Source organism: Seriola dumerili, unplaced genomic scaffold, assembly GCF_002260705.1.
Source record: "Seriola dumerili isolate Sdu_G_001 unplaced genomic scaffold, Sdu_1.0 BDQW01000149.1, whole genome shotgun sequence".
Taxonomy (NCBI): domain Eukaryota; kingdom Metazoa; phylum Chordata; class Actinopteri; order Carangiformes; family Carangidae; genus Seriola; species Seriola dumerili.
The window spans coordinates 16,103,766-16,128,744 of NW_019174404.1; the positions used below are offsets into that span (position 1 = coordinate 16,103,766).

At 42.0% G+C, this 24,979-nt stretch overlaps 1 protein-coding gene across 1 annotated transcript in view; it reads left to right on the top strand.

The window, feature by feature from the left end:
• The window catches only part of ralgapa2 (Ral GTPase activating protein catalytic alpha subunit 2), an 89,201-nt gene that overhangs the window by 33,594 nt on the left and 30,628 nt on the right, over positions 1 to 24,979 (top strand). Inside the window, exons 17-36 of the mRNA XM_022751088.1 lie at positions 2,955 to 3,077; positions 3,748 to 3,833; positions 3,956 to 4,046; positions 4,318 to 4,491; positions 5,342 to 5,521; positions 6,306 to 6,499; positions 6,697 to 6,795; positions 7,446 to 7,601; positions 11,447 to 11,575; positions 12,993 to 13,121; positions 13,264 to 13,322; positions 13,603 to 13,711; positions 15,624 to 15,734; positions 15,999 to 16,067; positions 16,368 to 16,505; positions 18,949 to 19,126; positions 20,591 to 21,410; positions 22,506 to 22,577; positions 23,318 to 23,441; positions 23,561 to 23,716. Coding sequence (XP_022606809.1) covers positions 2,955 to 3,077; positions 3,748 to 3,833; positions 3,956 to 4,046; positions 4,318 to 4,491; positions 5,342 to 5,521; positions 6,306 to 6,499; positions 6,697 to 6,795; positions 7,446 to 7,601; positions 11,447 to 11,575; positions 12,993 to 13,121; positions 13,264 to 13,322; positions 13,603 to 13,711; positions 15,624 to 15,734; positions 15,999 to 16,067; positions 16,368 to 16,505; positions 18,949 to 19,126; positions 20,591 to 21,410; positions 22,506 to 22,577; positions 23,318 to 23,441; positions 23,561 to 23,716 — 3,197 coding nt within the window. The remainder of the gene's footprint in view (positions 1 to 2,954; positions 3,078 to 3,747; positions 3,834 to 3,955; positions 4,047 to 4,317; positions 4,492 to 5,341; positions 5,522 to 6,305; positions 6,500 to 6,696; positions 6,796 to 7,445; positions 7,602 to 11,446; positions 11,576 to 12,992; positions 13,122 to 13,263; positions 13,323 to 13,602; positions 13,712 to 15,623; positions 15,735 to 15,998; positions 16,068 to 16,367; positions 16,506 to 18,948; positions 19,127 to 20,590; positions 21,411 to 22,505; positions 22,578 to 23,317; positions 23,442 to 23,560; positions 23,717 to 24,979) is intronic.

Here is a 24,979-nt window from a genome sequence, read left to right on the forward strand (position 1 = left end):
CTGTATTAATCTTCTGGCTTTGTGTGGGCCAACAACACAATAGTGATAACCCTCTGGAGCAAAACGTCAGACCATAGGGTTTATCAAACGTATTTACTTCATGTGAAAGCCTTCAGACAGGTCCATGTGTACACAAGCCCAGGTGTCGTTGAAAGGCCCAACACCAAAGACAAAGAGACCAGCAGATGGCCCCCATTGTTTCCTTCATATGTCACTGGCTAATGTCAACATGTTTCCATGTCAGCTCAATTGCAGGCATACAGCACAATCCCTCGATGCCATGTCAGAGGCCAGCTTTGGACACTCATTGTCATTAGCTCAATTCAGACACAGCAAACACCCCTTATCTGATGGGGATGTGGCAGGCTAATTATAAGTTGAGCTGGGAGGCAGTAGTGTAGTAACTAGCTGCAGTGCCTGTCTTGCTTGTCTTAATTTTGTCTAGACAGAATCTTAATGTGGAGGATAAAAGACAGAGACAATCCTTTTTCTTTTCCTTGCCGTACGCCTCTCCAATTACCACCAACGTACTGAAATGACGAGCTTGTTGAGCTTAGAGCAGATGTATTTGTGCCTAAAGGATGAAGTCTTAGAAGGGGTGTGTGTGTGTGTGTGTGTGTGTGTGTGTGTGTGTGTGTGTGTGTGTGTGTGTGTGTGTGTGTGTGTGTGTGTGTGTGCGCACGCACACGCGCGCATGCACGCACTGACACATCTATTATGCATCTCGTGTGTATGTTTATGCACCTATTCTGTTAGTCTGTTTATATGTATCCGTGTGTAAGCAAAGATGGACATTAAAGACTACGGCTTCAAATTCCCTTCCCTTTCTTTGGCCTAATTGGATTTCTCCCACATTGATCTTCAAAGGCCCGACAGCCCTCCTCCCTACTCCTCAAGAGAAGACCCACACATCAATTGCATGGCAGTTTTTGATAGTTTCATTAAGAGTGTAATTAATGCTCATTAATATGCATAAATAGGAAGCAGTGGCGGGCTGTAGCAGAGACGATGTATCTCTCTCACTAAAAGGCATAATTAAAGTGTGCTGAAAGCAGAGAATAGAACTGTCCTCTTTCATTGCTCTCTTTGAGATTAACCCTGAAGTGCTATCCAGACACAATGGCAATGCCTCAGCATTGACAACTGTCAAAACTTGGCTGTACTTATGCATGCAAATACAAACTAATATTGTTCCGAGATCTTGTCTTGATAATTAGAGAAAAAAGGCTGGATATTTCATTATGGTGCTCATTAAGCTTCTACAACTGCAGAGATCCAGTTGGATGAGCTCTCACTCTCCCGTTGCTGGGATGGTTATTGGGGCTACCTTTACCGATTTATGTCTATAAAATAACAAAATAATACATTTTGACCAAAAAGAAAATACTAAATTTTTAAAGCTGATACTGATATCAATATATGTGCATTTGAAAAATCTGTAGTATGTAGTAGTGGCTGATGAACAAGTATATTTAACAAGCAATCTTGATATGGATCTCTTAGATTAATTGTGACCAAAATGCAAACGGAGCGCAACATTTTACATTTGAAAAATTAACTTGTGTTTTCTGGTGGACAAACTATGTAATAGTGATGCTGAAATTTTTTGTACTGTGATCTTAACATGTATACCAATTCAATATATTTGCGGTAAGTTGATCTCAGCCAATTTATCATCCTGACTGATGGTGCAGCTCTAGAAAGCACATGGGATGAGGGAGATGAGGACCGGTCTAAATTAGAGCCAGCTGAACCAACTTATCAGCCAATATTAGCTTATTGTTGATGTGGTTTTGGCCTATATTTCAGCCAATAAAAGAAATAGTTAAATGTCCCACTCAGTACTCAGTTTTTAACAGTTCTTTACAAAAACAAATTGAAGGGATCTTTTTAAAGCTTGTCTGTTTGTGTTTTTTATGTAAAAATAATAGTTTTAGATTTTTTATACCCTCAAATATTGATATCCCTCTCAAGAATCTATAGTCCTAACAAATCTCAGTGTGATGGTGCAATACATAGAAATACTGAGTGTCAATGCAACCAATAAACTTGTATTCCCGCTGTTGTGAATTTACAGTTTCTGTGTTTGGTTTCAATCTTTTTTGGGGGGTTTTTGGTTCTTTTTGGTTTTTGTTTTGTTTTTTGTTTGTTACACTACAGTTGTAATATTGTATGAAATTTCTCTCATATTCAGAGTTCAACAACCACTGATGTAGACGATATTGAGGTCAATCTCTAGCACTTCTGTGCTTTATTTACTCTCCGCACCTGATCAAGAATGTATTTATCAATGGAATCACCTTTGCAGCATTCAATGCTTTGCTGTTATTGAATACTGTCTTCTTCCCTTTACCTCTTTTCTGTTTCCACTGTCTCTTTCTTTTTCCTCTTCTTCCTCTTCCCCTGATGGAAGCTAAGAGAAGCCAGTCCATCAGCAACTGTGTCCATCTATACGAGGCTTTGCCCACTACTAAAAGTGTTCCTATGCTGCTCCACACTGTGAGCTCTTTCTTGCCTGGTATCTCTTCTGGTAACTCTGCTTGCTCTCACAGACTCTCAGGTAAAGTGTATTCTGAGAGCTGCATGTGTTTGTGTGCTTGTGACCTCCGTCCTACCTTTCCCTCCACCTTACTATCTGTCACATTCTGCCAGTTTCTATGTCTGTTGTGACAGTATTTGGAGCAAAGGTTTATGTTTTAACTTAAGACTGTCTTGTGAGTTGAAATACAATCTGTAGCAAGAGTATGTCTGCTTCACCACTGCATGTGTGCATGTCGCAATTCCTCCCTAATGTTCTCATGAATGTATCAAAGCTTCATCTACATTGTGCCTGCAAACCCCCAAAGATAACAAAAGACATACAGTATCCTGCTGTGTTTCCATTTTAAGATTTCTGGTCTTCTAGTCTCAGTCTTGTGGCACTGTCTTAACTGTGCCCTCTTTTATCCTGGCAGATGTGGAAGAGTGCCAGCTGTCAGAATGTGGGGGAGAGGAGGAGCTGGGAGGCGGGGATAGCCCTCTGCCACGTAGCAGTAGCACCTCCGACATCACCCAACAACTGTCTGATACTTTACCAGGTAAATGCAAACAAAAAATAATTTTAATTCCCCACATTTTTCACCTCTGTAATGAAGTAACACCCTTCTCCTGACGTCAGGATTGTATTAAGATGAGATTTAGCTGAGTTACATTTAAACGTAAACATTTAAGTCAATGAAAAGGGAAAAAAGTAATTTGCCATTTGAGTTGCCAGTTTATTAATTACACACTTTATAATTTAATGCAATCCAATAAAGTAGCCCCGCAATAAATCAGTCTTTGTTACACCTATTATATTCAGTATTCAGGTTGGATGTTCCAGGTGTGTGAGCCAGTTAGTGGTGGTGGGGTCTAGACAAGGCAATCCTTTGATGGATGAATATTGCAATATAGTGCATATTAAAATATATGTTGAAATGTGACATCTGAAGAATCAGATGTATATATGGAATCTCTACATCTCTTTTATTAGGTTGACTGGAGATGATTTTTAATCAATGTTGTTTACCACCTACAAAGAGGATATGGGGAATACGGGGTGTATTCTCTTATGGATCCTGGTGCATTTTCATTTGTTACATTAGTTCATTTGATGGGGACAGTGCTCATTGATGAACAGAGAAAAAGAATTGTAAAAAAAAGTTTAGTTGTTATCTAAGATAATTTTGGTCTCGCTGCCCATTTATAACATTCCCTGTTGCACTTCAGCACAGAAGAGAGAGTACTCCCCTACTTCCTGTGGCTCTGACAGCAGGACGTCTGAGGGCAGGAGAGAAAGCAATGAGCCACCAGTGGTGAGAAGAATCATCTTGTACAATAGCATTATGTAAAATTAATGAAATGGGTTTTACCCATACAAGTCTATGTTCTTGTATGGGTAATGTTATGGGTAATATGTTTATTTCTGTATTTCTAGATCCTTATCCAGCGGAGCAGCAGTTCAGCTGAGACAGAGTGCAACACTGAGGGACACACAAACTACACAAGGCCCAAGCTCAGAGAGAAAAGTAGTATATTATATCACTAATTATTTCTTTAAAATTATCCATTGTGATATGAGTGCAGCTGTATTTTAATATATACATATATATATATATAAAGAATAGTAATTTTTAAATTTAAAATACATCAGTTAAATCAAACATTGAAATATCATATAAAGCCCACTCTTCGTGAGGATTAATGGTTTTCCTCACACAGCAAGTACCTTCCATCTCATAATCCTGTGGATTAATCTTTTTATGTCCTTTATCCACTTCATTCACTCACTCTACCCAGGTGAGAGTATAAGCAGTGAGACATCCAATGGCTACCTCAATGAAGCTGAGGTCACCTGGCAGGCCTTTGATGAGGAGGCTGATACTCAATCCACACAGTCAGCCCACATGGACGTGACGACCGACCCCCAGAGCCAGGGGAGTCTGCTGCTCAGCCACAATGAGGCTCTAGCAGGTATTGGAACTGATACGAACTCACCCTGAGCACCTGAAACAGATATTCTTCCACTTGTATTTGCTCTTGATGTTCATATATTATAATGTCTGTTAATATCATTGCTAACAACAATCTTCAGTCAACTTTCAGGGTACATGGGCTGACCTTGATTTTAACATTAAATTAATTATAACAAAAATAGCCTGGGAAGGTTAAAAGCGGCCTGCCTTTTTTAGCTTTTTTATTTTGGTGTTCAGTGTGAAACAGTTTTATTCGTTGAAGATAGATTGTCCTCTTTATAAAAGCACTGAATTGCATAGATCGATCCTATGTAAACATTCAGTAAAAATTAGTTGAAAGAGTTCATCTGAGGTGTGTACCATCCAGCTTGGGGTTTGGTGCCTCCAATAACCTCACCCCTGATGGATTAGTCATGGCCAGGTAGAGTGACCTGGTAAGGAAACTCGAGCTGCCTGTCAGTATCTTCTACAGTACTAACCCATTAAATCTTTTAAACCTGCTGACAGCTTGTAGGTGAATTTTGTGAAGGGAAAGTGACCTGTGGGCTACGGACTGATTAAGACTGGATTGTAATGTTTGTTATTGGTAGATGTCTAAATTCTCATTTGGAAATAATCAAAATATTTCCTCAACTTTAAACCCTTCAGCTTTTAGATTACCCCCTCTCTCCCCCCTCCATCATTACTGATGGAGAAATTGTTTTTGCCCCTCTTCCCTTCTCACCCTTGTATGTGGACCTTTGTTTGTGTTGTCCTGCATTGTGATCATCATGAAGCTGTCACGCTTCCTTTGTCCGCAGTCCCTTCTTCAAACCCAATTATATCCCTTTCCCCTTGTCGTTTTATAGGTCCTGAGTGTGCCTTCCCTCCCCACTCTGCACCCCCGTCCTACCACCACCACAACCACTACCACTACCCCCAGAACCCCCCCGCCTCACCAGCCCTGCTGGTGCACACAGAGTGTCCGCGGGACTGCCCCCTGGACGACACCATGCATCAGTCTGTCTTACACATGCCACACCACTTGGGTACTGCTCCCTAGCTGCTACTCATCATATAGACCATAGAGTCCTCATTTCCCATTGACTCTCCATGTTCTATATTGCTCTACATTTTTAAGTCTTACCTTCCTTCCGCTACTTTTACATATTTTCCTTTTTTCATTCTCCCATTTTGCAGATCAATTTAATCAAATTTTAATTTGATCATTCAGTCAAATTAAATATATGAAATGACAATATTTTATTGTTTTCCTTGGAATTAGAAACTCATTCCTTTACATCTTAATTTAAATGTTACTAAAACTCCAAAAAAAAAAATCACCTCAGATCTGCTACATACACTTTACATTTCTGTGTCGTTTCACTCCCTGTCCTTCCCATCATTCTTCTGCTGCCCACTGGGTGGCACTGTCCTCCCACAGTTCAGTCTGAGTTCGTTTGGATGGTGCATGTGACTTTTGCCTGTTTCCCAAAAGTGTTTGAGTGCTTTGATCAGTTTGAGTGAACAAAGATCTTAGTACTTTGATGCATTTGGGAAAATGCACAGTGACTAAGAATTTGGTCAACAACTGCTCAGACAATGACAGGACGGCTTTGAGGGTTTATTAATATTTCATGCATAGCAAACAAGTCTCAAAATTTAAAATGCTCTTTTAAAATGTGTTATGCATTTGTTGACTGAATCCCATATCCTCAATGAAATTAAATTTGGTTCATTTTGCGTTAGGTTTTGGCAGCTACAAACATTGGTGTTACCAAATAATTTATTCTGTAACTCAAACCTCCCCACACACTCTCTCTCACTATACAGACAGTAGTGAGTGTCTCGCTGATGATGTCAGCATCATTGCTGGCGGGACCCTGACTGGTTGGCATGCTGATTCAGCCTTCGTCCTTTGGAGGAGGATATTGGGTATCCTGGGAGATGTCAACAGCATCCGCTGCCCAAAAATCCATGCCAAGGTCTTTTCCTATCTCTATGAGCTCTGGCACAAGCTGGCCAAGGTAGGTGGAGAGGCAAAAATCACCCACCTATGAAGCATCTAAAATGAGAATATAATACACACCTACTGTTACAAACAGTTTGTTGGCATGAACAGAGGCCTTCAAAACCTTATCCTGTACTTTCCCAAACGCAGATCATTACAAACATCATGCATAAAGGTTGTGTTCAGTGACTAAAGTTAAATGTGTGCTTACAGATCCGGGACAACCTTGGGATCAGTGTGGACAACCAGTCTTCTCCTCCCCAGCCTGCCTTCATCCCGCCACTCCGAATGCTTGCCTCTTGGCTCTTCAGGGTATCAACAACACATAGACACAGCAGGCAACATTCAGAAAACAGCATTCACAATGACTAAATTAGAGATAGTAGGATGGGATAAGATAATATGAACAATGTGCAAAACTAAGGAACTAACTAAGGAACTGAGGGTCAGATTAAAAGTTTATTTTAGTTGAGCAGATATACTGCTGTTTGTCTGCTTTAATGTCCTGAATATAATAATTTTAAGTATTTTCATTAAACTCTATAGTTATTAAACTTGCTCCAGGTTTATCAGTGCATTTACAGCAGCTTTTGTAAACAATATTTGCTAGTTGCTTACCTGAGAGAATCCTCTAATGCTCAGGAAGAAATATGATTACATTTCCAGCAGCAGTATCAAATAATAAACAGGACTGAATGGCTAGCTTTAGCAGTGACAGACACTGTCACTAAAGTAGCCATATCTAATCATCCTGTTCCGGCAAAAACGATAAAAACAGAAATGTTGCATATTATAGTCAAACTCAAATTTTGCACTGATAGAGAACAGCAGCTGTGGTTGCACTGAATTCACATTGTTTGCAGCTGATTCCAATGATAAGTTCCCACCAATGAAATGTATCAACTTCCTGAAGCACTCCTGCAGCGTAATAGATGTTAAACATGTCAAACTCTCTTCCTCAGGCCACCATGTTGCCAGCAGAATACAAGGCCGGCAAGCTGCAGGCCTACAAACTGATCTGTGAGATGATGACCAGGCACCAGGATGTGCTCCCCAACAGTGATTTCTTGGTGCACCTCTACTACATCATGCACAAGGGCTTCACCAGTGATGACCAGGTACAGACAGCAGGTGGCGCCTCAGTGAAGTTGCCTGTTGTTTTTCTATTCAGCACTAGATGGCGCACCAGTCAAACTCATGCGACGTGCACAGGCCATATCTAAAAACTGGGAAACAGCTTTTGTAGTTGCCAATTTTCCATCTACTTTTTCCAAATGTGTCATTTTGTCATGACTGGGTGATTCCAATTCATCTGGTGATTTCAGTGTAATTTTGGAAAACTTGACTTATTGTCGAGTGTGTGTGCCTGATCATGTGTCAGAAAGAATCAGAGGTATTTGTGATCAACTTGAGATCTATTACTGACAGGAAGGAGGACAGGGGTCAGATGGGAGCAGTGCAATTTATGAATGTTGAAGCTCTGTTTTGAAAACTGCCTGCCAACCAGTGGTGATGGAGAATGCTTCTGTGCTTTGGCATCTTCCACCTTCTTTGGCCACACCTTTCCTCGTATTTAAATCTGGCCTTGCTCCATTCCTTCCAGACGAAGCTGAGTAGAAATGAATGGAGTGCCCCAAAACAAAGGACAGGGATAAAAGTGTGTGTGTGTGTGTGTGTGTGTGTGTGTGTGTGTGTGCGCGTGTGTGCCCGTGTGTGCGCGTGTGTGCGTGCATGCGTGTGAGTGTGCCCTCCTGGTTGGGTTTCTATTGCACCTTGGCAGTGCGACAAGCTTGTTAGAATGTTTTCCATGTCGTTAAATAATGTTTTGAGCCCCTGCCGCGTATACGTGATTAATTAAGGATTGACGTCTGTCGCGCTCCGTTAGACTGACATGTCGGCCAGGGGCCCAGAGTAGGCTGGCCTGCCTGCCTGTGTGTATGTGAGTGTGTGAAGGAGCGGGAGGGGAGCCTGGGGAACGTAGTGCAGAGTAGAGCAATGAGGGGGGCACACAGAGGGACGAGGCAACATTCTCCAGCTTTTGTTGTGGCTCTGTATAATGCGTCAGGGGGCCAGAGCCAGGCTGGCCACTGAAGCATGCTCAAATTGGCCGGAGAAAAGAGTCCTCACGCCACACAATAGAGGACAGCCGCACGCCTGCTTAACATAAGAAAGTGGCTCTTACTATACCCCTCCTCCTTCCTCTCTGCCTCTACCCGCAACCCCCACCTCACCCGAAAAAAGCAAAAAACATATACTTTTACAAATACATCATCTACATATGTTCTTCAAGTCTGACTTTTTTCATACAATAATTCTTCACTTATCTTAAATAATTAAAGTAGTCATCAGTGGAGACTGGTCTGCAAATTATGTAATCTGATTGTGTTATGTTTAATGAAATTGATGTGAATTATATAGTTTGTGTTTCTCTTTGGTTTTCTAGATATATTTTGTAATGCACATTTGTATCTTAAAACACTCTGGGATTACAGGTTGAGCATTTCCTGTCACTGCCTGTTTATCAGGTAATAAAATCTGTGTTAAACAGCAGCGTTCTGTAGACAAGGAGGGGAATCCCAGTGTAAATCCTCACCATTATAATCAACTAAGCTTAAAGGAAAATGACAGTTCCCTCAGAGGGATTCTCCTTCCAACTGACAAGGGTGCCAAGGTCAGGGCTATTGTCCTGATTGTCTGTCATTCTCTGGTCACTGGTCTCACAAAGGCATGAACGTAGCACAATAGCAGTAATCTATCTAATGGGTTCACTGTCTGGACTTCAGTAGTCAACAGCATATTTTTTGAAGTGTACACAAATATAGCTTCTTTTATTGCAACTGTTAATTTTGCATAGGTGAATAAAGCATGCATCGGTCATGTATATACACTTAAAAACAGTTAACTTCACAAGGACTAATGTATAATGTGCTAAATTATAATAATGTGTGGTACAAGTGGAAAAAGAGTTTTTCTCACTTGTGCTTCCAGAGTAAAACTACTTGCACTTTAAGAAGAGAGGTCTTGTATAATTAATATGCTGCCAGATTAAAATGTGACAGTTGACCCCAGAGCCACAAACATGTCCGCTAATTAAACCTCTCACCTTATAGTTATGCAGCTGGGTTTTATCCCTCTCTAACAGCTTGTGAGGGGAAAACCCCACATGTCCGTAGTAATAGTAGTGATAGTGATTTCCAGATAAACTGGAAACGTTCATGTTTAGTAAATGAGACTAAAACTTTCCGATGTTGTGTGGAGTGATGTAATGCTGCAGTGAACCTTATCACCTCGGGGGCCGGCAGGTGGACAGTGTGTGCTTTCCCGGAGATGAGGCCAAATGAAAAGACCTGAGGTAGCTCTGTTCATAGTTACGTTAATGCACCTTTTGTTGATGCAGGAGCCATTCCTACTGCCAACACAGAACCACTTGCAGAGCTAAATTCCCATTTCTATACACACACCTCAAATAGGGTTCCCTCTACTTACACATACAATAGAAAACACTTTGCATTCTACATTTGTGGCTTCCTCTAAAATGCTCTTTTCAGGCAATCAAGCAACAGTTTGTTACATGCTAATTACCTCTGACTGCACCGCACATTATGCTTCAGAGGTCAATTACCAACAAAATGAGGGTAAAATGGGCCCTCAATCCTAAAGCTCTTCCCACCAATTTTCCACATGCAGTGTTGGTTTGACTTCCTATTTATTGCCTCTGTGTGTTTATTCTATTCCTCTTTTGTTCACCTGCATTCCCTATTTACCAAAGCTTCAGGTGATTAATGTCACAGAGAGATAGGTGGTACTCTGTGTGTGTGTGTGTGTGTGTGTGTGTGTGTGTGTGTGTGTGTGTGTGTGTGTGTGTGTGTGTGTGTGTGTGTGTGCGTGTGTGTGTGTGTGTGTGTGTGTGTGTGTGTGTGTGTGTGTGTGTGTTTGTGTGCGCGTGTGTGTGTTTGTGTGCGTGTGTGTGTGTGTCAGATTGAGAGAGAAATTGTGTGCTTGCATGTTTGCAAAGGTGCCCTTCGGTTCAGCTCGAAACAGGCTGATGTTTGAACTGTCCGATTTACACAAGTTTATGGCCAAGAAGGCAGGTGTTTCTAGCCTGGACCTTGCCTTTGTACACAAATATGCACACGCATGTCTCAGATAAGACAGAGAACAATCTTTTTCCCTTACTGAGATGCTGAATTCTCATACCAGTGTGTGTGTGTTTTGCAAAGTAAATCAACCCCTTTGCTGCAGCATTACTGTCTAAATGTAGGATGGAAAACCTGTTAACAGCCTTTTATGCTCTCGTCCAGCATGGTATTACAGTGTACATACTTGAGCAGTTTGTGCGAAGCCCTCTGCAGCACAGCATATGTCAATGTTGAAAGAGCACCCATCTGCCACTGAGCCGCCTGTACCTCGGCAAAACAATACGTTGTCTCTGGCTTTAATTACAGGTTTGCCTGTGTGTGTGTATATATACAGGTGACTCGTGAAAGTTGAGGTCTTTTGTTCTCCCTCTTATCCTCTGTTAGCAATCCATCTGCTGCCTCTCTCTCTCTCTCTCTCTCTCTCTCTCTCGCTAACTTTCTTTCTTTCCCACTGTGTTTTATTTTTTTTTGTCCTTTAGTGACATGTACTGTTGAGTGCCTTACTCTCCTCACACTTAAAATGCTTAGCTTACCTGTTGGAGGAAAAAGCTTTCTCCCTGCCATGTCTCTCACATGGTGGCCCATTTACAAAATATTTCTGCTACTGCTCCCCCACACTCATACCAAATGCAGAAATCCCATCTTACCATAAATAAACTGGAGTAGTGCAAAGATATTCAGTTTTGGTACTGGTGGGTAATGGTTTATTCCTATGTCAAGTCAAACAAAATACATTAAATTTTTTTCCACAGAAAAATTTAATGTGGAAATGTCTTACCTCCTATTAAAATGTATTTTGTATATGTGTGTCTGTTTGTCATCAGGATGTTTTGAACACTATCATCCGCTCCTGCTCCCCTCGATTCTTCTTCCTCGGCCTGCCGGGCTTCACCATGCTGCTCGGAGATTTCATCACTGCTGCTGCATGCGTCCTCAGCTCCTTCTCCCCAGAGGTTCAAACACACTCTTAACATTCACATTTATTATATGAATCAAACTGGGGTCTAAAAGAGTTGTTGAATGTTGTACATACTGAGAGATGTTTTGAGAAATGTCACTGAAAAGTATTTGTTGTGGAGCCAACAATTAAAGAAACTTCCCCAAATAACAGTTGATCCTCAGTAACTGTCACATTCATTCACTCACTTGTGACTGATAGCTCTATGAATAACAATGTGCCCCTGTAATGATTTTCTTGAATTTTGCAGCTTTTTGACATTGAAAGGTTCCAATTGTTTTGTGAATTCTCGCAGAAATAAAACACAAAATAACACAAATGTTTGATGCCTCTTTCAGTTGTTTGGGAGGAAAGAAAATCAACAATGCAATTTGCAAATGTGGAAAAACTTAATACAACTCGTGTTTCACTGTACTTTAATGTAGAACTGAGCAACTATGACTTAAAAAGAAAACGCAAATGATTTTCGATCGGTATTGCCATTCAATCATTCATCACAATTACTCCTCCATTTTTGTTGCCTAAGTAAGTTTATTGAACAATTTAAATATTTAAATCCAAAGTCTGCAGCTGTATTTTGGAAGCAAAGACCATTTTTACAGATGAAACAAATTACTGTGATTATTCAGGCAGCTTGAATAGAAAACGTGTCATTAAATGCATAAGAGCATAACATTTAAAGTGTTAATAAGATTCTTAGTCATGTTTAATTAACTGTGGAAACCTAAATGTGATTGCAGTAGTTATGGTCTTTAAACATAGTGAGCAATGCCATAAAACAAATGCAAACAGGTGATTGTTGCGAGTCCTATGCACAATCTTTTAGAATTGTGTGCTATTGTACATTCACATGAACACACAGGCTTGTGATGTGAACATTTTGGAGGACTGTGACTTGATCTGGAACAATTAGGAGTGATTATGCTGTTAGACCAATAAGACAACCACCCTCTGTTAACTCATTGATAGTGTGCACAGTTTTAAACCTAAACACTGGCAAATTAATGTTGACTGTCTCTAAGTTCTTTACACAATATGACACTTGATGGACATCTATATGTGTTGTTATTTATTGTTTTGGTTGCCAGATAATTTCATATCTTTCATAACATAGATTTATTATCTATTTTCACAGTAACAGCAACTCATCAGGTGCAACATGTACAATCTGCTTTAGAGCTGCTTCCATCACGCATTTAATTAGTCATGTTATTGTCCAACGCCTACCATGTGTCAAGAGATTCTGCTGAACATCAGCAGAATCATGAATAAAGGCTAAATTAATTCTGCTCGATCCCTCCAATCCTTTTTCCCCGGATAGTGTTCTTCCTGTTTCCAGGAAGTGGGTTGTTTTCATGTAGCTTTAGGGAATTCCTGACTTTTTCTTTTTTTTTCTCTCTCGTCTCTGGCAGGCTCCAAGGATGGAGGCTCAGACAGTCCTGGGCTCTCTGGTCTGTTTCCCCAACCTTTACCTTCAGATTCCTGTGCTGCAGCATGTGCCTGGCTCTCATGACATTATTGTAGGCAATGAGGATATCAAGGTAAACATGTGCCACTCTAGGAATATGGTAATGACACATAAGAAAATCTGCATACTGCATTGTGGATCTAAATATATGTTGCTCTGCATTTAACATTAAGTTAAGTGGATGGACTAGATTGTGTTGTGTCTGTGTCATTCAGGATTATCTGGTCAACATCCTGCTGGAAACAGCAACAAAGGAACACTGTGAAGGGGCCAGGTATGATTAGAAATATAATTTTTTTGTTCCATTGCTTAGTCTTCATTTATTTTATCTAGTTTGATATGAATGTGTTTTTACATACCTTTTGTGTATGCGTAATACAATTTGAATAACTAATGGATACCAAGCATTTACTAAGAATATGTGCAATGCTTTTAAAGCCTATTTACCAAAAATATTTAGTTTAATATTAGGATCTTTTTCTGAAAACATTTCAGCTTTTCAAATTCTTGAATATACATAAGTTTGTCTGTCACTCTCTGCCACTTTCATTCAGATGCATTGCTGTATGCAGTCTGGGCCTGTGGGTGTGTGAGGAGTTAATGCAAAAGAACATCCACCAGCAGGTTAAAGATGCCATCAACGTCTTGGGAGTAACACTAAAGGTCAGTGACCATCTGAGGCGTCATCACATCAAATTTCTGAATAGAAAAAATCACTGATAGCCACAGTCTAACTAAAAATGATAGTTGATTACATGAGAGGACTGCAGTCTGCATAGCGAGGAGAGGAAGGGTGTGAGAATAAAATGTCCAGTGATGTGACTCATGGGTATATTTTGGAAGAGCCCTCTTTTCTCTCAGAGTGAAGAGATGCAGAGAACCAGTGGATGCTGTTTGTTTTTTTTTTTTCTCATGGAAAAGGGTTTGGGGCGGTGGCGTAATTTCCAGGCGGCTCGCTCTCAGTAGATGTGGGCCAATTTAAGCAGCTACATCTCCCAGCTTCCTGCTCGAGCAACCCCCCTTTCTCTAATGGAACAGTAATCACTCCCCTGTACAACTTGACACACAGACTCAGCCAGCCCCAAAATAGAGGGTATAGGCTGGGTGGGGGATCTAGGGGGAAGAGTGGCACTGAGAGTCTCTTTTCTAAAAGCAGGTGCTGAACTCTCAGGGCCCCTTTTTGTGTTTGGCCATTTCTGCACTCCCCACATTGTCTGCCCTTGTTACATGTTGAGAGGCATTCAGCTGGAAGAAATGGGAAATTCTATTTCTCCACAAAGAATTTCAAATCACTGAAGAAATCAACATTTGAAAGAAAATTGTCAGTAGCTCAATTCTTTACTCCAATGAGTCTGGAGAAAATGAGCCATGGTTTGAAGTGGAAATGAAATTATGCTGATTATCTGCACAGTAAGTGAAAATCTAAATTTAAGGGAAATTACTACAAATTCTGTTACAGTCAGTCTGTGCCTAAACTTTTCCTCCCCGTCTTCGACCAGCAACGTCCCCCTCCCTCCTCAGAATTCAGGTATTTAGGTGACCTAAATCCAAGAAAGGAAAGTGTAGAATAAACGATCCTTGCAAATTATAAGTGCAACTCTCAGGCAAGTCTGAAAGAAAAATGTAATAACTTCCAAGTCTGGGAATTGGCAAGTAATAAATATTTTGCTTCAAGAACACACAACACAGTCAAGACACGTCGTATATATGTCATTTGTGTGCTTATGTGCATGAATGGAGTTGTGTCCGGTTTTTGACATTTGTCTATGTTGTTGTCCTGGCTGTAAAGACAACATCAACAGCATCAACATTAGTAATAATTTTTTTTACAGTTGTTTATTTAAGTGGGGAGTCAGCATTACAAGCAACAAGCAGCTCAGTGTACGTATCAGGTTTCTACATATTGTTCCATTTATATCCTAATTAATGAACTCACCGTTGAACCATTTGAGCAGCTCAAAGTTTCAAAGATCCAGTTTCTGTTTAGAGCTTTTGTATCTGTTCTGACAGATCATGAGCAGTGTAAGAAGCATGTGTATTATTTACTCTGTGTATAGTTATGCAGTTACAAAATTTGAGACAGACACAGGCACATCATGTATATTTTTCATGCTTTTTTATTGCCTTTTAACCTTGTTTAAATAGAAATGGATTGCCAGCAAGCATAATTGTGGTTGCATGGAAATAAACAGAAAAAAAATAAACAGATTTGCTCATGAGCTTTGGATTTCTCTGAGCAACTCTGTTTCTGTTTCTCTGTTTCATTTTGAAACTTGGAAGAACTGCTCTCAATAAAAATCACATTATTAGTGAAAGCAAATCTGATCATGGCCAGTGACCACAAAAAGTTTGAGTTATGGATATTTTCACTCAGCCAGAACGCATAATGGGCTTTCCAGTGAACTGTTGTTTTGCTTGCAAAGTGTTTTGCCTCAGGAATGTACATGTATAATAGAAAAATACTGGCTTAGTATCTACATTTTTTCTATGTTGTTGTTGCTACTCACTGTTCAAGAAGCCAAGTCCTCTGCACTGTCATTCAGTTCCTGTCCTGTTCTCTTGTTTGCGTGTTCAGTTTGGGAACAAAGCGGTGGCTCAGGTAGCCTGTGACGTGTTTCAGCTGCTCATTTCTCACTGGGAACACCTCAAGAGGTTGGAGTCCACTCTGCCGAAGAAAATCATTGAGGTAACATTAACATACTCACACCTGCACACACAGTTAAATTTCCCAGTAGCCATTAGTGGCTTGTGAGAACACATCAGGAAGATTAGAAATTCATGTGTCAAGTCACTTCAACTTTTAAATGCAAGTCTTAGTATTACTCATGCATATACAGTACACACTCTACATCCTCTGGCATTACATCCATTTAAGCACACAGCCCTGACTCAGCTGATGAATAGGAGTGTGTCATCCAATTATCTTTCTCCTTGTTTTCTCCCAATACAGATCTTTGTGGCCACAATAGCCTTTTTGTTGCCGAGCGCAGAGCACTCAACAGTGGAAGCGGACAAAAAGGTACATGTTGGAAAGGAGGGGACATGAAATGGCTGAGATCTAAAGGCCCTTGATCTATCATGTTGGAATGGTGCATTTGCAGAGGAATGTTTCGACTGAAGTGCTTTGTTGTCTCCTTTTTTCCTCTTTACTTTTCACTATCCCTGCATTTTCTATCTCTGCAGCTCTCATCTGTTACCTGTTGTCTCTCTGGAACAGTCCCTCTCTTTTTTGCTTTATTAATATTACATTTTTTTTTTGTTTTGATGTTGATTAACTGAACTGTAAAAGGGACCTCACGCTTCTTCCTTACCTCCTCAGTTGATGGTGTCGCTGCTGCTTTGCCTGTTGGACTGGTGCATGGCCGTTCCTTTGAGTCTGCTGCTGGAACCCATCACCATGCCTTCGGTGGACGACCGCACATCCCACAAGGCCCCGCTTCTGGACTACATCTACAGGGTGGGTAACCTCCATGGCAGCTGAGAGTTTCAGTTACAACAAACAAACAGACCTGAAGAAAGCCCCCACTTTTTTTTTTTTTTTTTTTTTTTAACCACTGACTGCTTTCCAATATCCTCTGAAACATACATAGGCTGTTGCCCGTAACAACTTTCGGCTTTGATATCTCCACCCCCCACACCCACCACATGGGCTTGCCACTTTAATTAGACTCACCTCCACAGTGACCTCATGACTATGCCTCATTTAACATTATAGTGGCACAACAGCATAGAAGCTCCTGCTGTAGCTGATGCAGGCGGTTGGCATTTATCATATGCAGGAAATCCTTACAACTTCCTTTGTAATGGCATATATTGCAATTGTTTAAAACAGACAAAATATTCAGTATTCAATCTATTTCTCTTTGTTTGTCCCTCTAACCCTTTATTTTATGGTCTGACCCTGAGGATGAGGGCCAAGCTTTAGGCACGAATGAATGAGGTATTATTCATACCCTCCTGTCTGGGCAGATGCGGTCAACGGCAGATCTTTGTAAGGATGTCACCCCTGATAAGAAATGGTCCAATTATTCAAACAGGACCCTTTGTCCACTTGATAAGCTCGGGCTATAAACGCTTGTCCTGGAGATTTGAATGGAATATGTCTTAATATGAGAGCGACTGCAGCTGCTATGAAAGCAAAGACAATTAGGTGTGATTGGTTGTCTATCAGCACACAAAAGGCATGGGCCCTCTGGGTTTCATTGGAAATAATATATCAAGCAAGGCATCACAAGGTGTGACAATATTAATGCAATATCAACACCCAAATCTATACATTTCCACAGACACGTCGGCTGTTAATTATTCTCTATACCAGGCAGAGAATAACCTCCCTAATAGAAAGCGCCTCCCTTTTATTCCATCACTGAACAAAATGTGACACTGACAAGGTAGCTGGGTGTCCATTTATTTTGCATGCTTCATCTTCTTTTAATTACAGTTTTATATTTAAAACTGAAAAAGCTTAAAATCCGCTCTCTCCTAAGTCAATCAAACACAAGCACAATACATTTAATGATAAGGTTGTCGTGGTCTTCATCCTGAGCTAAAAAGTGAGAAAAGTTTGTCTCTGGTGACTAGCAGCATGCAGATTGCTGTAAAAAAAAAAAAACAACATTGCACTAGACCTCATTGGTTCACTGGAGTTGTGCTCAAGCTTCTCCATCTGTTCTCTCTGCCTGCCTCAGCAGCCAGCTGCCCCCCCCCCACCCTTGTGTGTGTGTGTGTGTGTGTGTGTGTGTGTGTGTGTGTGTGTGTGTGTATGTATGTGTTTTGTGTGTCTACGTGTTCTGTGTGTGTGCACACCTGTATGTCTCTGTTTACATTGTTATTATTTGATTTATGTGTGTACATGGGTGTACTCATATATCCATACAGTATGTGCCCCTCTAACTAGAGGATGCTTGTTTCACTGTGCACTTCCTTCCACGAACTGTTGCTATGCGAAGTGCAGTCACTTAGTTGTCAAGCACAGCCGTGGGTATTCCCCCTCCCTCTCTGTCTCTCCACCTCTCCACAGAGGAAGCTCTTTGGGGCTTTGGTGTAGCAGCTGTTTGGTTCAGGTCTTTTCAGCATCAAGCCTCCAATCCCTCCCCCATGCACCCAGAGGTCTGCTCAGTAGAATCATCCACATACTGTCTACATTGCCCCACACAATACTGTTTCAGATGGCAGGGCCAGCCTGCCTCTCTGAGCGTCTCTCAGCCAAGTGTGAGCGTATGCGTGTACTGAATGGGATTAGCCTTTGCATGGCTTTACCCAAGTTGCTCCACTCTGAATGAGAGGCCCCCTCATTTACATACAAGCATAAGCATATGTTTTACCCCCTCGTATGCAGCACCTTACCTCCACCCAGATTATACAGTATACAGGTGTGTTTGTATTTGTGTGCATGTGTGTGTGTGGCTGAACATGCATGTTTGTGGTTGGAGCTGAGCACAAGGATAAAGTCTTAATTAAATCAAACAGTGTAAACCTGTCCAATGGCTGTAATCAACTGCCCCAGTGCGCCTTATCTAGCCCTGCCAACGGATGCTCTGCCATCTGTTATGTAGATCGATACACTCACACATCACAGGAGAAATGGATTAGTGGCAATAAAGACCCTCTTTTCTCTCCTTCTCTCCCTCCCCTTCCACCATTGCGTTATGATGTAAATGGACCATATATGCCCCTTTTATATGGTCCTGGATCATGTCAGTCTGAGACAGGCCTGCAGGAGTGTCACTGTACATCGTCTTGCCAGACACCATCATATCTAACAGGACAGTGTCTTTACACAACAGAGTCGAAGTTTAGTCATCAAAGTCACTTTCACTGTCATACTGTAGAATTAGTAGCCAGGCACGTTTTATCTGAACATAATCACTTAGTCCTACCACTCTTCTCCTGTCCCTCAGGTGCTGCACTGCTGTGTATCCGGCTCCAACCTGCACACCCAACAGAGCCACTACCTCCTCAGCCTGTCAGACTTGTCCCCTGACTATGACCTCATGTTGGGTCAGGTTAAGAGCTTTGAGCCACCACCCTCCCAGACAACCACTACCGACTTCGGCAACCTGCTCACCGTAGCTGAAGGTAAGGGCACATAAGCGTGCCAACACTGCATCCATATGGGAGGGGTAGAGGCAACCCGATGCCCCTTTTAATACCTGCTGTGTGTACACAGATTACACTTGGTTGGCAGATAAAATAATTATGCTGGGTTTATAGTGTGAATACTATGTGTGCATGTGCCTGTATGCATGAGTACACATGCATGAGAAAGTAAAAACTGGTTACTGGTAACTCTCAGCTGTCACCATGGCAGCTTATCCCCTGATGGCTATCTCTGATCGCACTACTTCATTTCAGCTCCATACAGTACATTGTACTTTTTATTGACCACGGAGACGTATATTCTCCCCCTAAAGAAGCCAAAAAAGATTACAGGGAAAAGCAAACTCTAAGTAGACTATCCATTTGGAGCCTCTCCATTAAATGTCAATATCTTATTAAAAGTATGAAAAGGAAATCAACCATCACAGCGAATGGAATGTTCACATTAGTGCTCAGCCCTAGAGAGAAGACCCATTATGGGGTTTTGATAAAAATGTGATTTTTTTTTTTCTTCTTTTTTGTGACCTTGTGATTCCATTAGGCAATGTATTCCTCTCTCTCTCATGTCCTCAACTTCTGAAAAGTCCTTAGAGCCCAAATACACAGTGCATATATCTACTGAAACAATATGAGATTTGTGAACAGCAGCTTTTGCCTGGAAAATTTCACCACACCTCTGCTTTTTGGTGCACAGCTGCACCGAGTCTTAGTAGAAATAACAAAACACTATCAAAAGGGCAAACCAAAGAGTGCCGGCCTAGTTATATTCATGCCTCCACCTCATATTGATCAAGTCACATCAAAGGGCCAGTGCATCTCTAATGCAGCTTGGCCTGCTTTCTAAAGAGCTTTCTCCACTTTGATGGGGGATGATGGTATTGATAGTACTGTCACAATGCAAGAGTGCATCTTCTTGTTTTTCCCACATCACTGCAAAATAAAGCACGGCATGCCTTTCACTTGGGAGTAAAAACCTGTGCATTTACATAAACGCAATTCACTAAGTAGAGTCCTATTCAGAAGCCTGTAAGGACGGTGGTTCTCATTAGCACTCGGCTAGTCTCGATGCTTGTCCATTGTAAGAAGATTCAATGGGCTTTTCAAAGTTGTCTCTCATGATTAGATGCTACCTACTTAGAGGTGTGCTGGCCAAGCTATTGTGAGAAATGAATAAAGTACCCCTGTTAGTAATCATAGATGAGATTTGGCTTTGTGTAAAAGGAGCTAACAGTGATGATAACATGTCTACACACAAATATGGGGCTTTTGAAATATGGTTAACAAAGTCTGCATTGGACATATTATAAAAGACACCACGTGAAGCTATATTTTAAACCCATCAGTGACTTTTACCATTAATCACGTTTCACACATCCTCACGTTTATTTTTATTTAGAGATGGTCTCAGTGTTTTTTATCTTCCTGTCCTCATTCTGCCTCCAGAAAAAAGACGTCGGAACATGGAGCTGATACCTCTGACGGCACGGATGGTCATGACACACCTGGTGAACCATCTGGGTCATCATCCACTGAGCGGTGGCCCCGCCCTGCTCCACAGCCTAGTGAGCGAAAATCACGACAACCCATATGTGGAGTCGTCCGAGCTGTCCTCTGAGGTCTTCAAAAGCCCAAACCTGCAACTGTTTGTCTTCAATGACAGCACGCTTGTGTCCTATCTGCAGATCCCTGCAGAGACACCCACTGTTGGACAGCCCCCACACCCTTCTTCCCAAGTGCGGGTCATTGTCCGGGACATCTCAGGCAAATACTCATGGGACGGTGCAATCCTCTACTGCACCACCCAGGAAGACTCTGTCGATGTGGGAGTTTTTAGTGCAGTTGACCGTCCCCTTTCTACTACCACTGTCACTCACAGCAGAAACCAGCCTTACTCTCCACACAAGAATCACTGTTCAGTCTCAGACTCCCTCTCTGACTGTTGTGAGGAGGAGGACGTAGATGTTCTGGATAAGCTGTTGGAGGACCTTGGCCACAGCAGCCCAGAATGCCTGCCCCAGCCACAACTCAAACTCAACCAGCCAGCCCCCTCACCCCATGGCATGAACATAGAGCAAGAGGGCGCCATCCTGGAGGCCATTCTCCGACAGACTCAGCAGGAGGAGGAGCAAGTGCGGAGGTGGGATGCTGATGTAAGCTTTCGGGCCGCCTGCCAGAGGGAACCTTCCCACCAGGAACCAAAAGCTCCTTTTTACTTCTGCCGGCTGCTGCTAAATGACCTTGGCATGAACTCTTGGGACCGCAGGTAAACTACCAACTGAAATTAGCTACAGTGATCGGTCTGGCGTGGCTGGTATTGTTTTCACCTTGCATCCGGGTATGTGTGTCGTCATGGCAAAATGTGGTCCTGGAGACACCTACTTTAGCAGGAACTATCAGAGAGGCAGTTGAGCACTTTGGCAGTTGTGTATACAGACAGATGACAAATTAAAGGAAAAGATGACAAGGCTCCCATCCATTGGGCACGAGGGGTCACTGAAAAATTTGATTAGTATGAAAAAGAATCATGTACTATGGCCTTTGCAGTTACCACATCTCAACCCAACTGAACACCTATGGGAGAATTTGGAGTGTGTTAGACAGCACTCTCCTCCACCATCATCAAAACACCAAATGAGGGAATATGTTTTGGAAGAATGATGTTCATCACTCAGTAGAGTTTGTTCTAGTGGCATGTGGTGCCCAACACCTTACAAAGACACTTTGTCTGTTTGTCTGTCGGTGGATTGATTTTGTCACTGCGATAATGTCAAAACTGTGCAAGATACAGTCATGAAACTTTACAGGTGTGTAGTTGAAGATGGATGTGGTCCAATAAGCACTGAGTACTTGTGTGATGATGTAGAACTCATGAGTCAGAACATCAACATGTTGAGATGATGATGAAGATGGCCTCAAGTACTGTTTTTGTACCCAGATTACTTACATCATCCTCAGAGTAACTCAGCTGTTGGTTTGTTTCACAAAGAGAGAAAGAGCAAAGTTAAAAGCAAACTGCAGCGTCTTAATCTCCTCTCCACAGGGTAAAAGTGTCCAGCTGTTTTCACTAAGGTCTGCCTTACACAACCACATCTTTGCAGTGCTTCCCTGTAAATTAAAAGCTTACACCTTTTAATGGTGATGGTGCAACGAGAACACAGCTAGTAGGAGATTGCTGTTTGCACCTGTGCCTTTTTTGCCTTTGTTAATCTTTAGCACAAAAACAAAACTTAAGTTGAAAATAATTTATTTTTTGACAGTTTAAATAACAATTTCTGTTCACTCAGTGTGGCAGTTTCCTGCATTAACTTTTATAGACTTGAAAATATTATGTCTAATCAAGACTTTCTTTCTCATACAGGAAAAGTTTCCATTTGCTGAAGAAAAATTCAAAGCTCTTAAGAGAACTGAAGAACTTGGATTCCAGGCAGTGGTAATGCTTTTCATTAGGAAATTAATTTCATGATTTTCCCTATAGAAATTATATACCAATGAACAAAATAACTAATAATAATTATTATTTATTATTATTTATATTGTAGTACTCTCTGTTCATTTGCCATTTCAGGCCTATGGTAAATCTGTGCCTACACAGGTGAAATGAACCTTATACGTCATACAGTTTCTCAAAGCAGCGTCATATTGCCCCCTCCCTCCCTTCTTCCCCCATAATTTTCCTAATCTGTACCACCTCCTGCTGTTCACAGCCCTGGAAGTCTCCCACTATCACTCTTGCTGTCCTTCTCTTACTGTGTCTTTTTTAGTCCAATCAATAAGGATTCCACACATTGCCAATGACAGGAGCTTATTAAAGAATGCCCTCAGGATTGGACCTGATTCTCCCAAATGGCTGGACTTGTTTGGGCAATAACAACCTGTGCGAAAGCATGCAAAGTCCCCTAAATCGTCCCCAGTACGATGTACTGCCATGGCAACAGGGAAAGTTGAGGCAATACTCTCATGATTTTATTCAGCAACTCAATTACACTTAGTCGCACAATTTACCTTGATAAGCAAGGTGTAGTGTTTTGAGTCATTGAATTCACATTTCAAAGCCTTTTTATCTTAAGTGGCTGGAGGAGTGAGAAGCTTTTCAAGTTCTGATGCGTTTGTAAAATTCGCTGTTTTGTTGTTGTTCTTTTAATACTGGCAACTATATCTTTTGTTCTGTAGTCGAGAGACGCACAAGATTGCTGTGTTCTACATTGGAGAGGGCCAAGAAGACAAGTGCTCCATCTTGTCTAACAGTGCAGGCAGCCAGGCCTATGAAGACTTTGTGTCTGGACTGGGATGGGAGGTGCAGACAACCACACTTTCAAATCAACACACTATCTGTATCCACAAATATAAGTCTAAATATGCACACATAGATGTGCAGGCACACTCAGAACATTACAATGTACATGTTACCCCCAGGTGGACCTGGCCACGCACTGTGGCTTTATGGGTGGCCTCCAGAGGAATGGCAGCACTGGTCTAACAGCTCCTTACTATGCTACCTCCACTGTGGAAGCTATCTTCCATGTCTCCACGCGCATGCCATCTGATTCTGATGACTGCCTCACCAAAAAGGTAAAACGTCCTGCTTATGTTCATGATCTGTTTTTAACCTGTGGCAAGATATTTTAGGTCAATTCCTGCCTGTCTGTGATATTTGGATTATCATGATATATTGCATTAATTGCACACCTCAAGTCCAGAGAATGTTAAGAAAAATCTGAAAAAACTGCTTTGCCAGTTTGATGCAGTGAAATGGCTACACAGCCCTTCCTGCCCAGAGCAGTATGTTGTTGTAGCCTTCAGCTCTGTGTTAAGCTGTGATCAGGAGGTGTGACTCCAGAGTGCGGGCATTGATTAGTGACCCTGGCCAGGCAGGCCTGAGGAGTAGAGAGTCGCAGGCGCATGAGTGAAGAGAGGGCATGTGCCGCTGTGGTAATGACTGTGATTCTGCTAGCCCCTGCCCCCCTCCCTGTGTGCTGTGACCAGGGCCTGGATTCAGCCATTAGCTCTCCCTGCTAGGGCAGGCGCCGGCCGGATGCCGGCAGGATCCTTTTATCCAATTCCTGCTGCCGCCACAGGAGCGATCGATTGGGTTCTGCAGTGGGATTCTGAGCTGTAGTGCACCAGTAGCAGTTAGCAGGAAGAAATGAGCCGCAAGGCCCCTGCCCGTGCTGCCAATCTTCTCATACAGTACCCTGCTGAGAAGGGAAATTCATCAGGCTCTCCTCATATCCAACCCCCCTCCAGTCCTCCACAGACCTACCCCCTCTCTGTTTCACAAATAACCCCTAACTCATTCCAAACCCATCCTGAACCTCTGCTTAGTAGCTGAGTAAAGATTTTGACTTTGGCTGACCAGAGTGAGGCACTGGAGGGGTGGCCATGCCCAGAGTGGAGTGTGCTGCCACTCCACTTCCATTCATTTCACTCAAGAACTTCTGTAATTACTCATGCTCACCTTGCACAGATCTCCACACCAGCCACAGGCCTAGCCGAAATTGGCTGGCTGGCTGCATGCACAGATGATTCAGAAAAAAATGGGGTGGAGGGGGCAGAGAGAAGAGAAAGGTATGGTATGGAGAATTGGAATGAGCTTTGTCTTCTGTGTTCAAGTGGGATGTTTCCCCTGTCAATTTAAAAATAACACTTTTAGGCCAACAGTCACCCACTTTACTGCCTGTGACCAGGGAGAGGTACTGTGAGGGAGCTCTCACTGGGCAGATTGCCTGTTTGAGGACGATGGGGGGAAAAAAACAGCAAAACCAAAAAGAAAAGAGGGAAAACCATGAATTCCTCAATCCAATTGTGGGTTTTAGGGCAGTGCAGGCTGCAGCA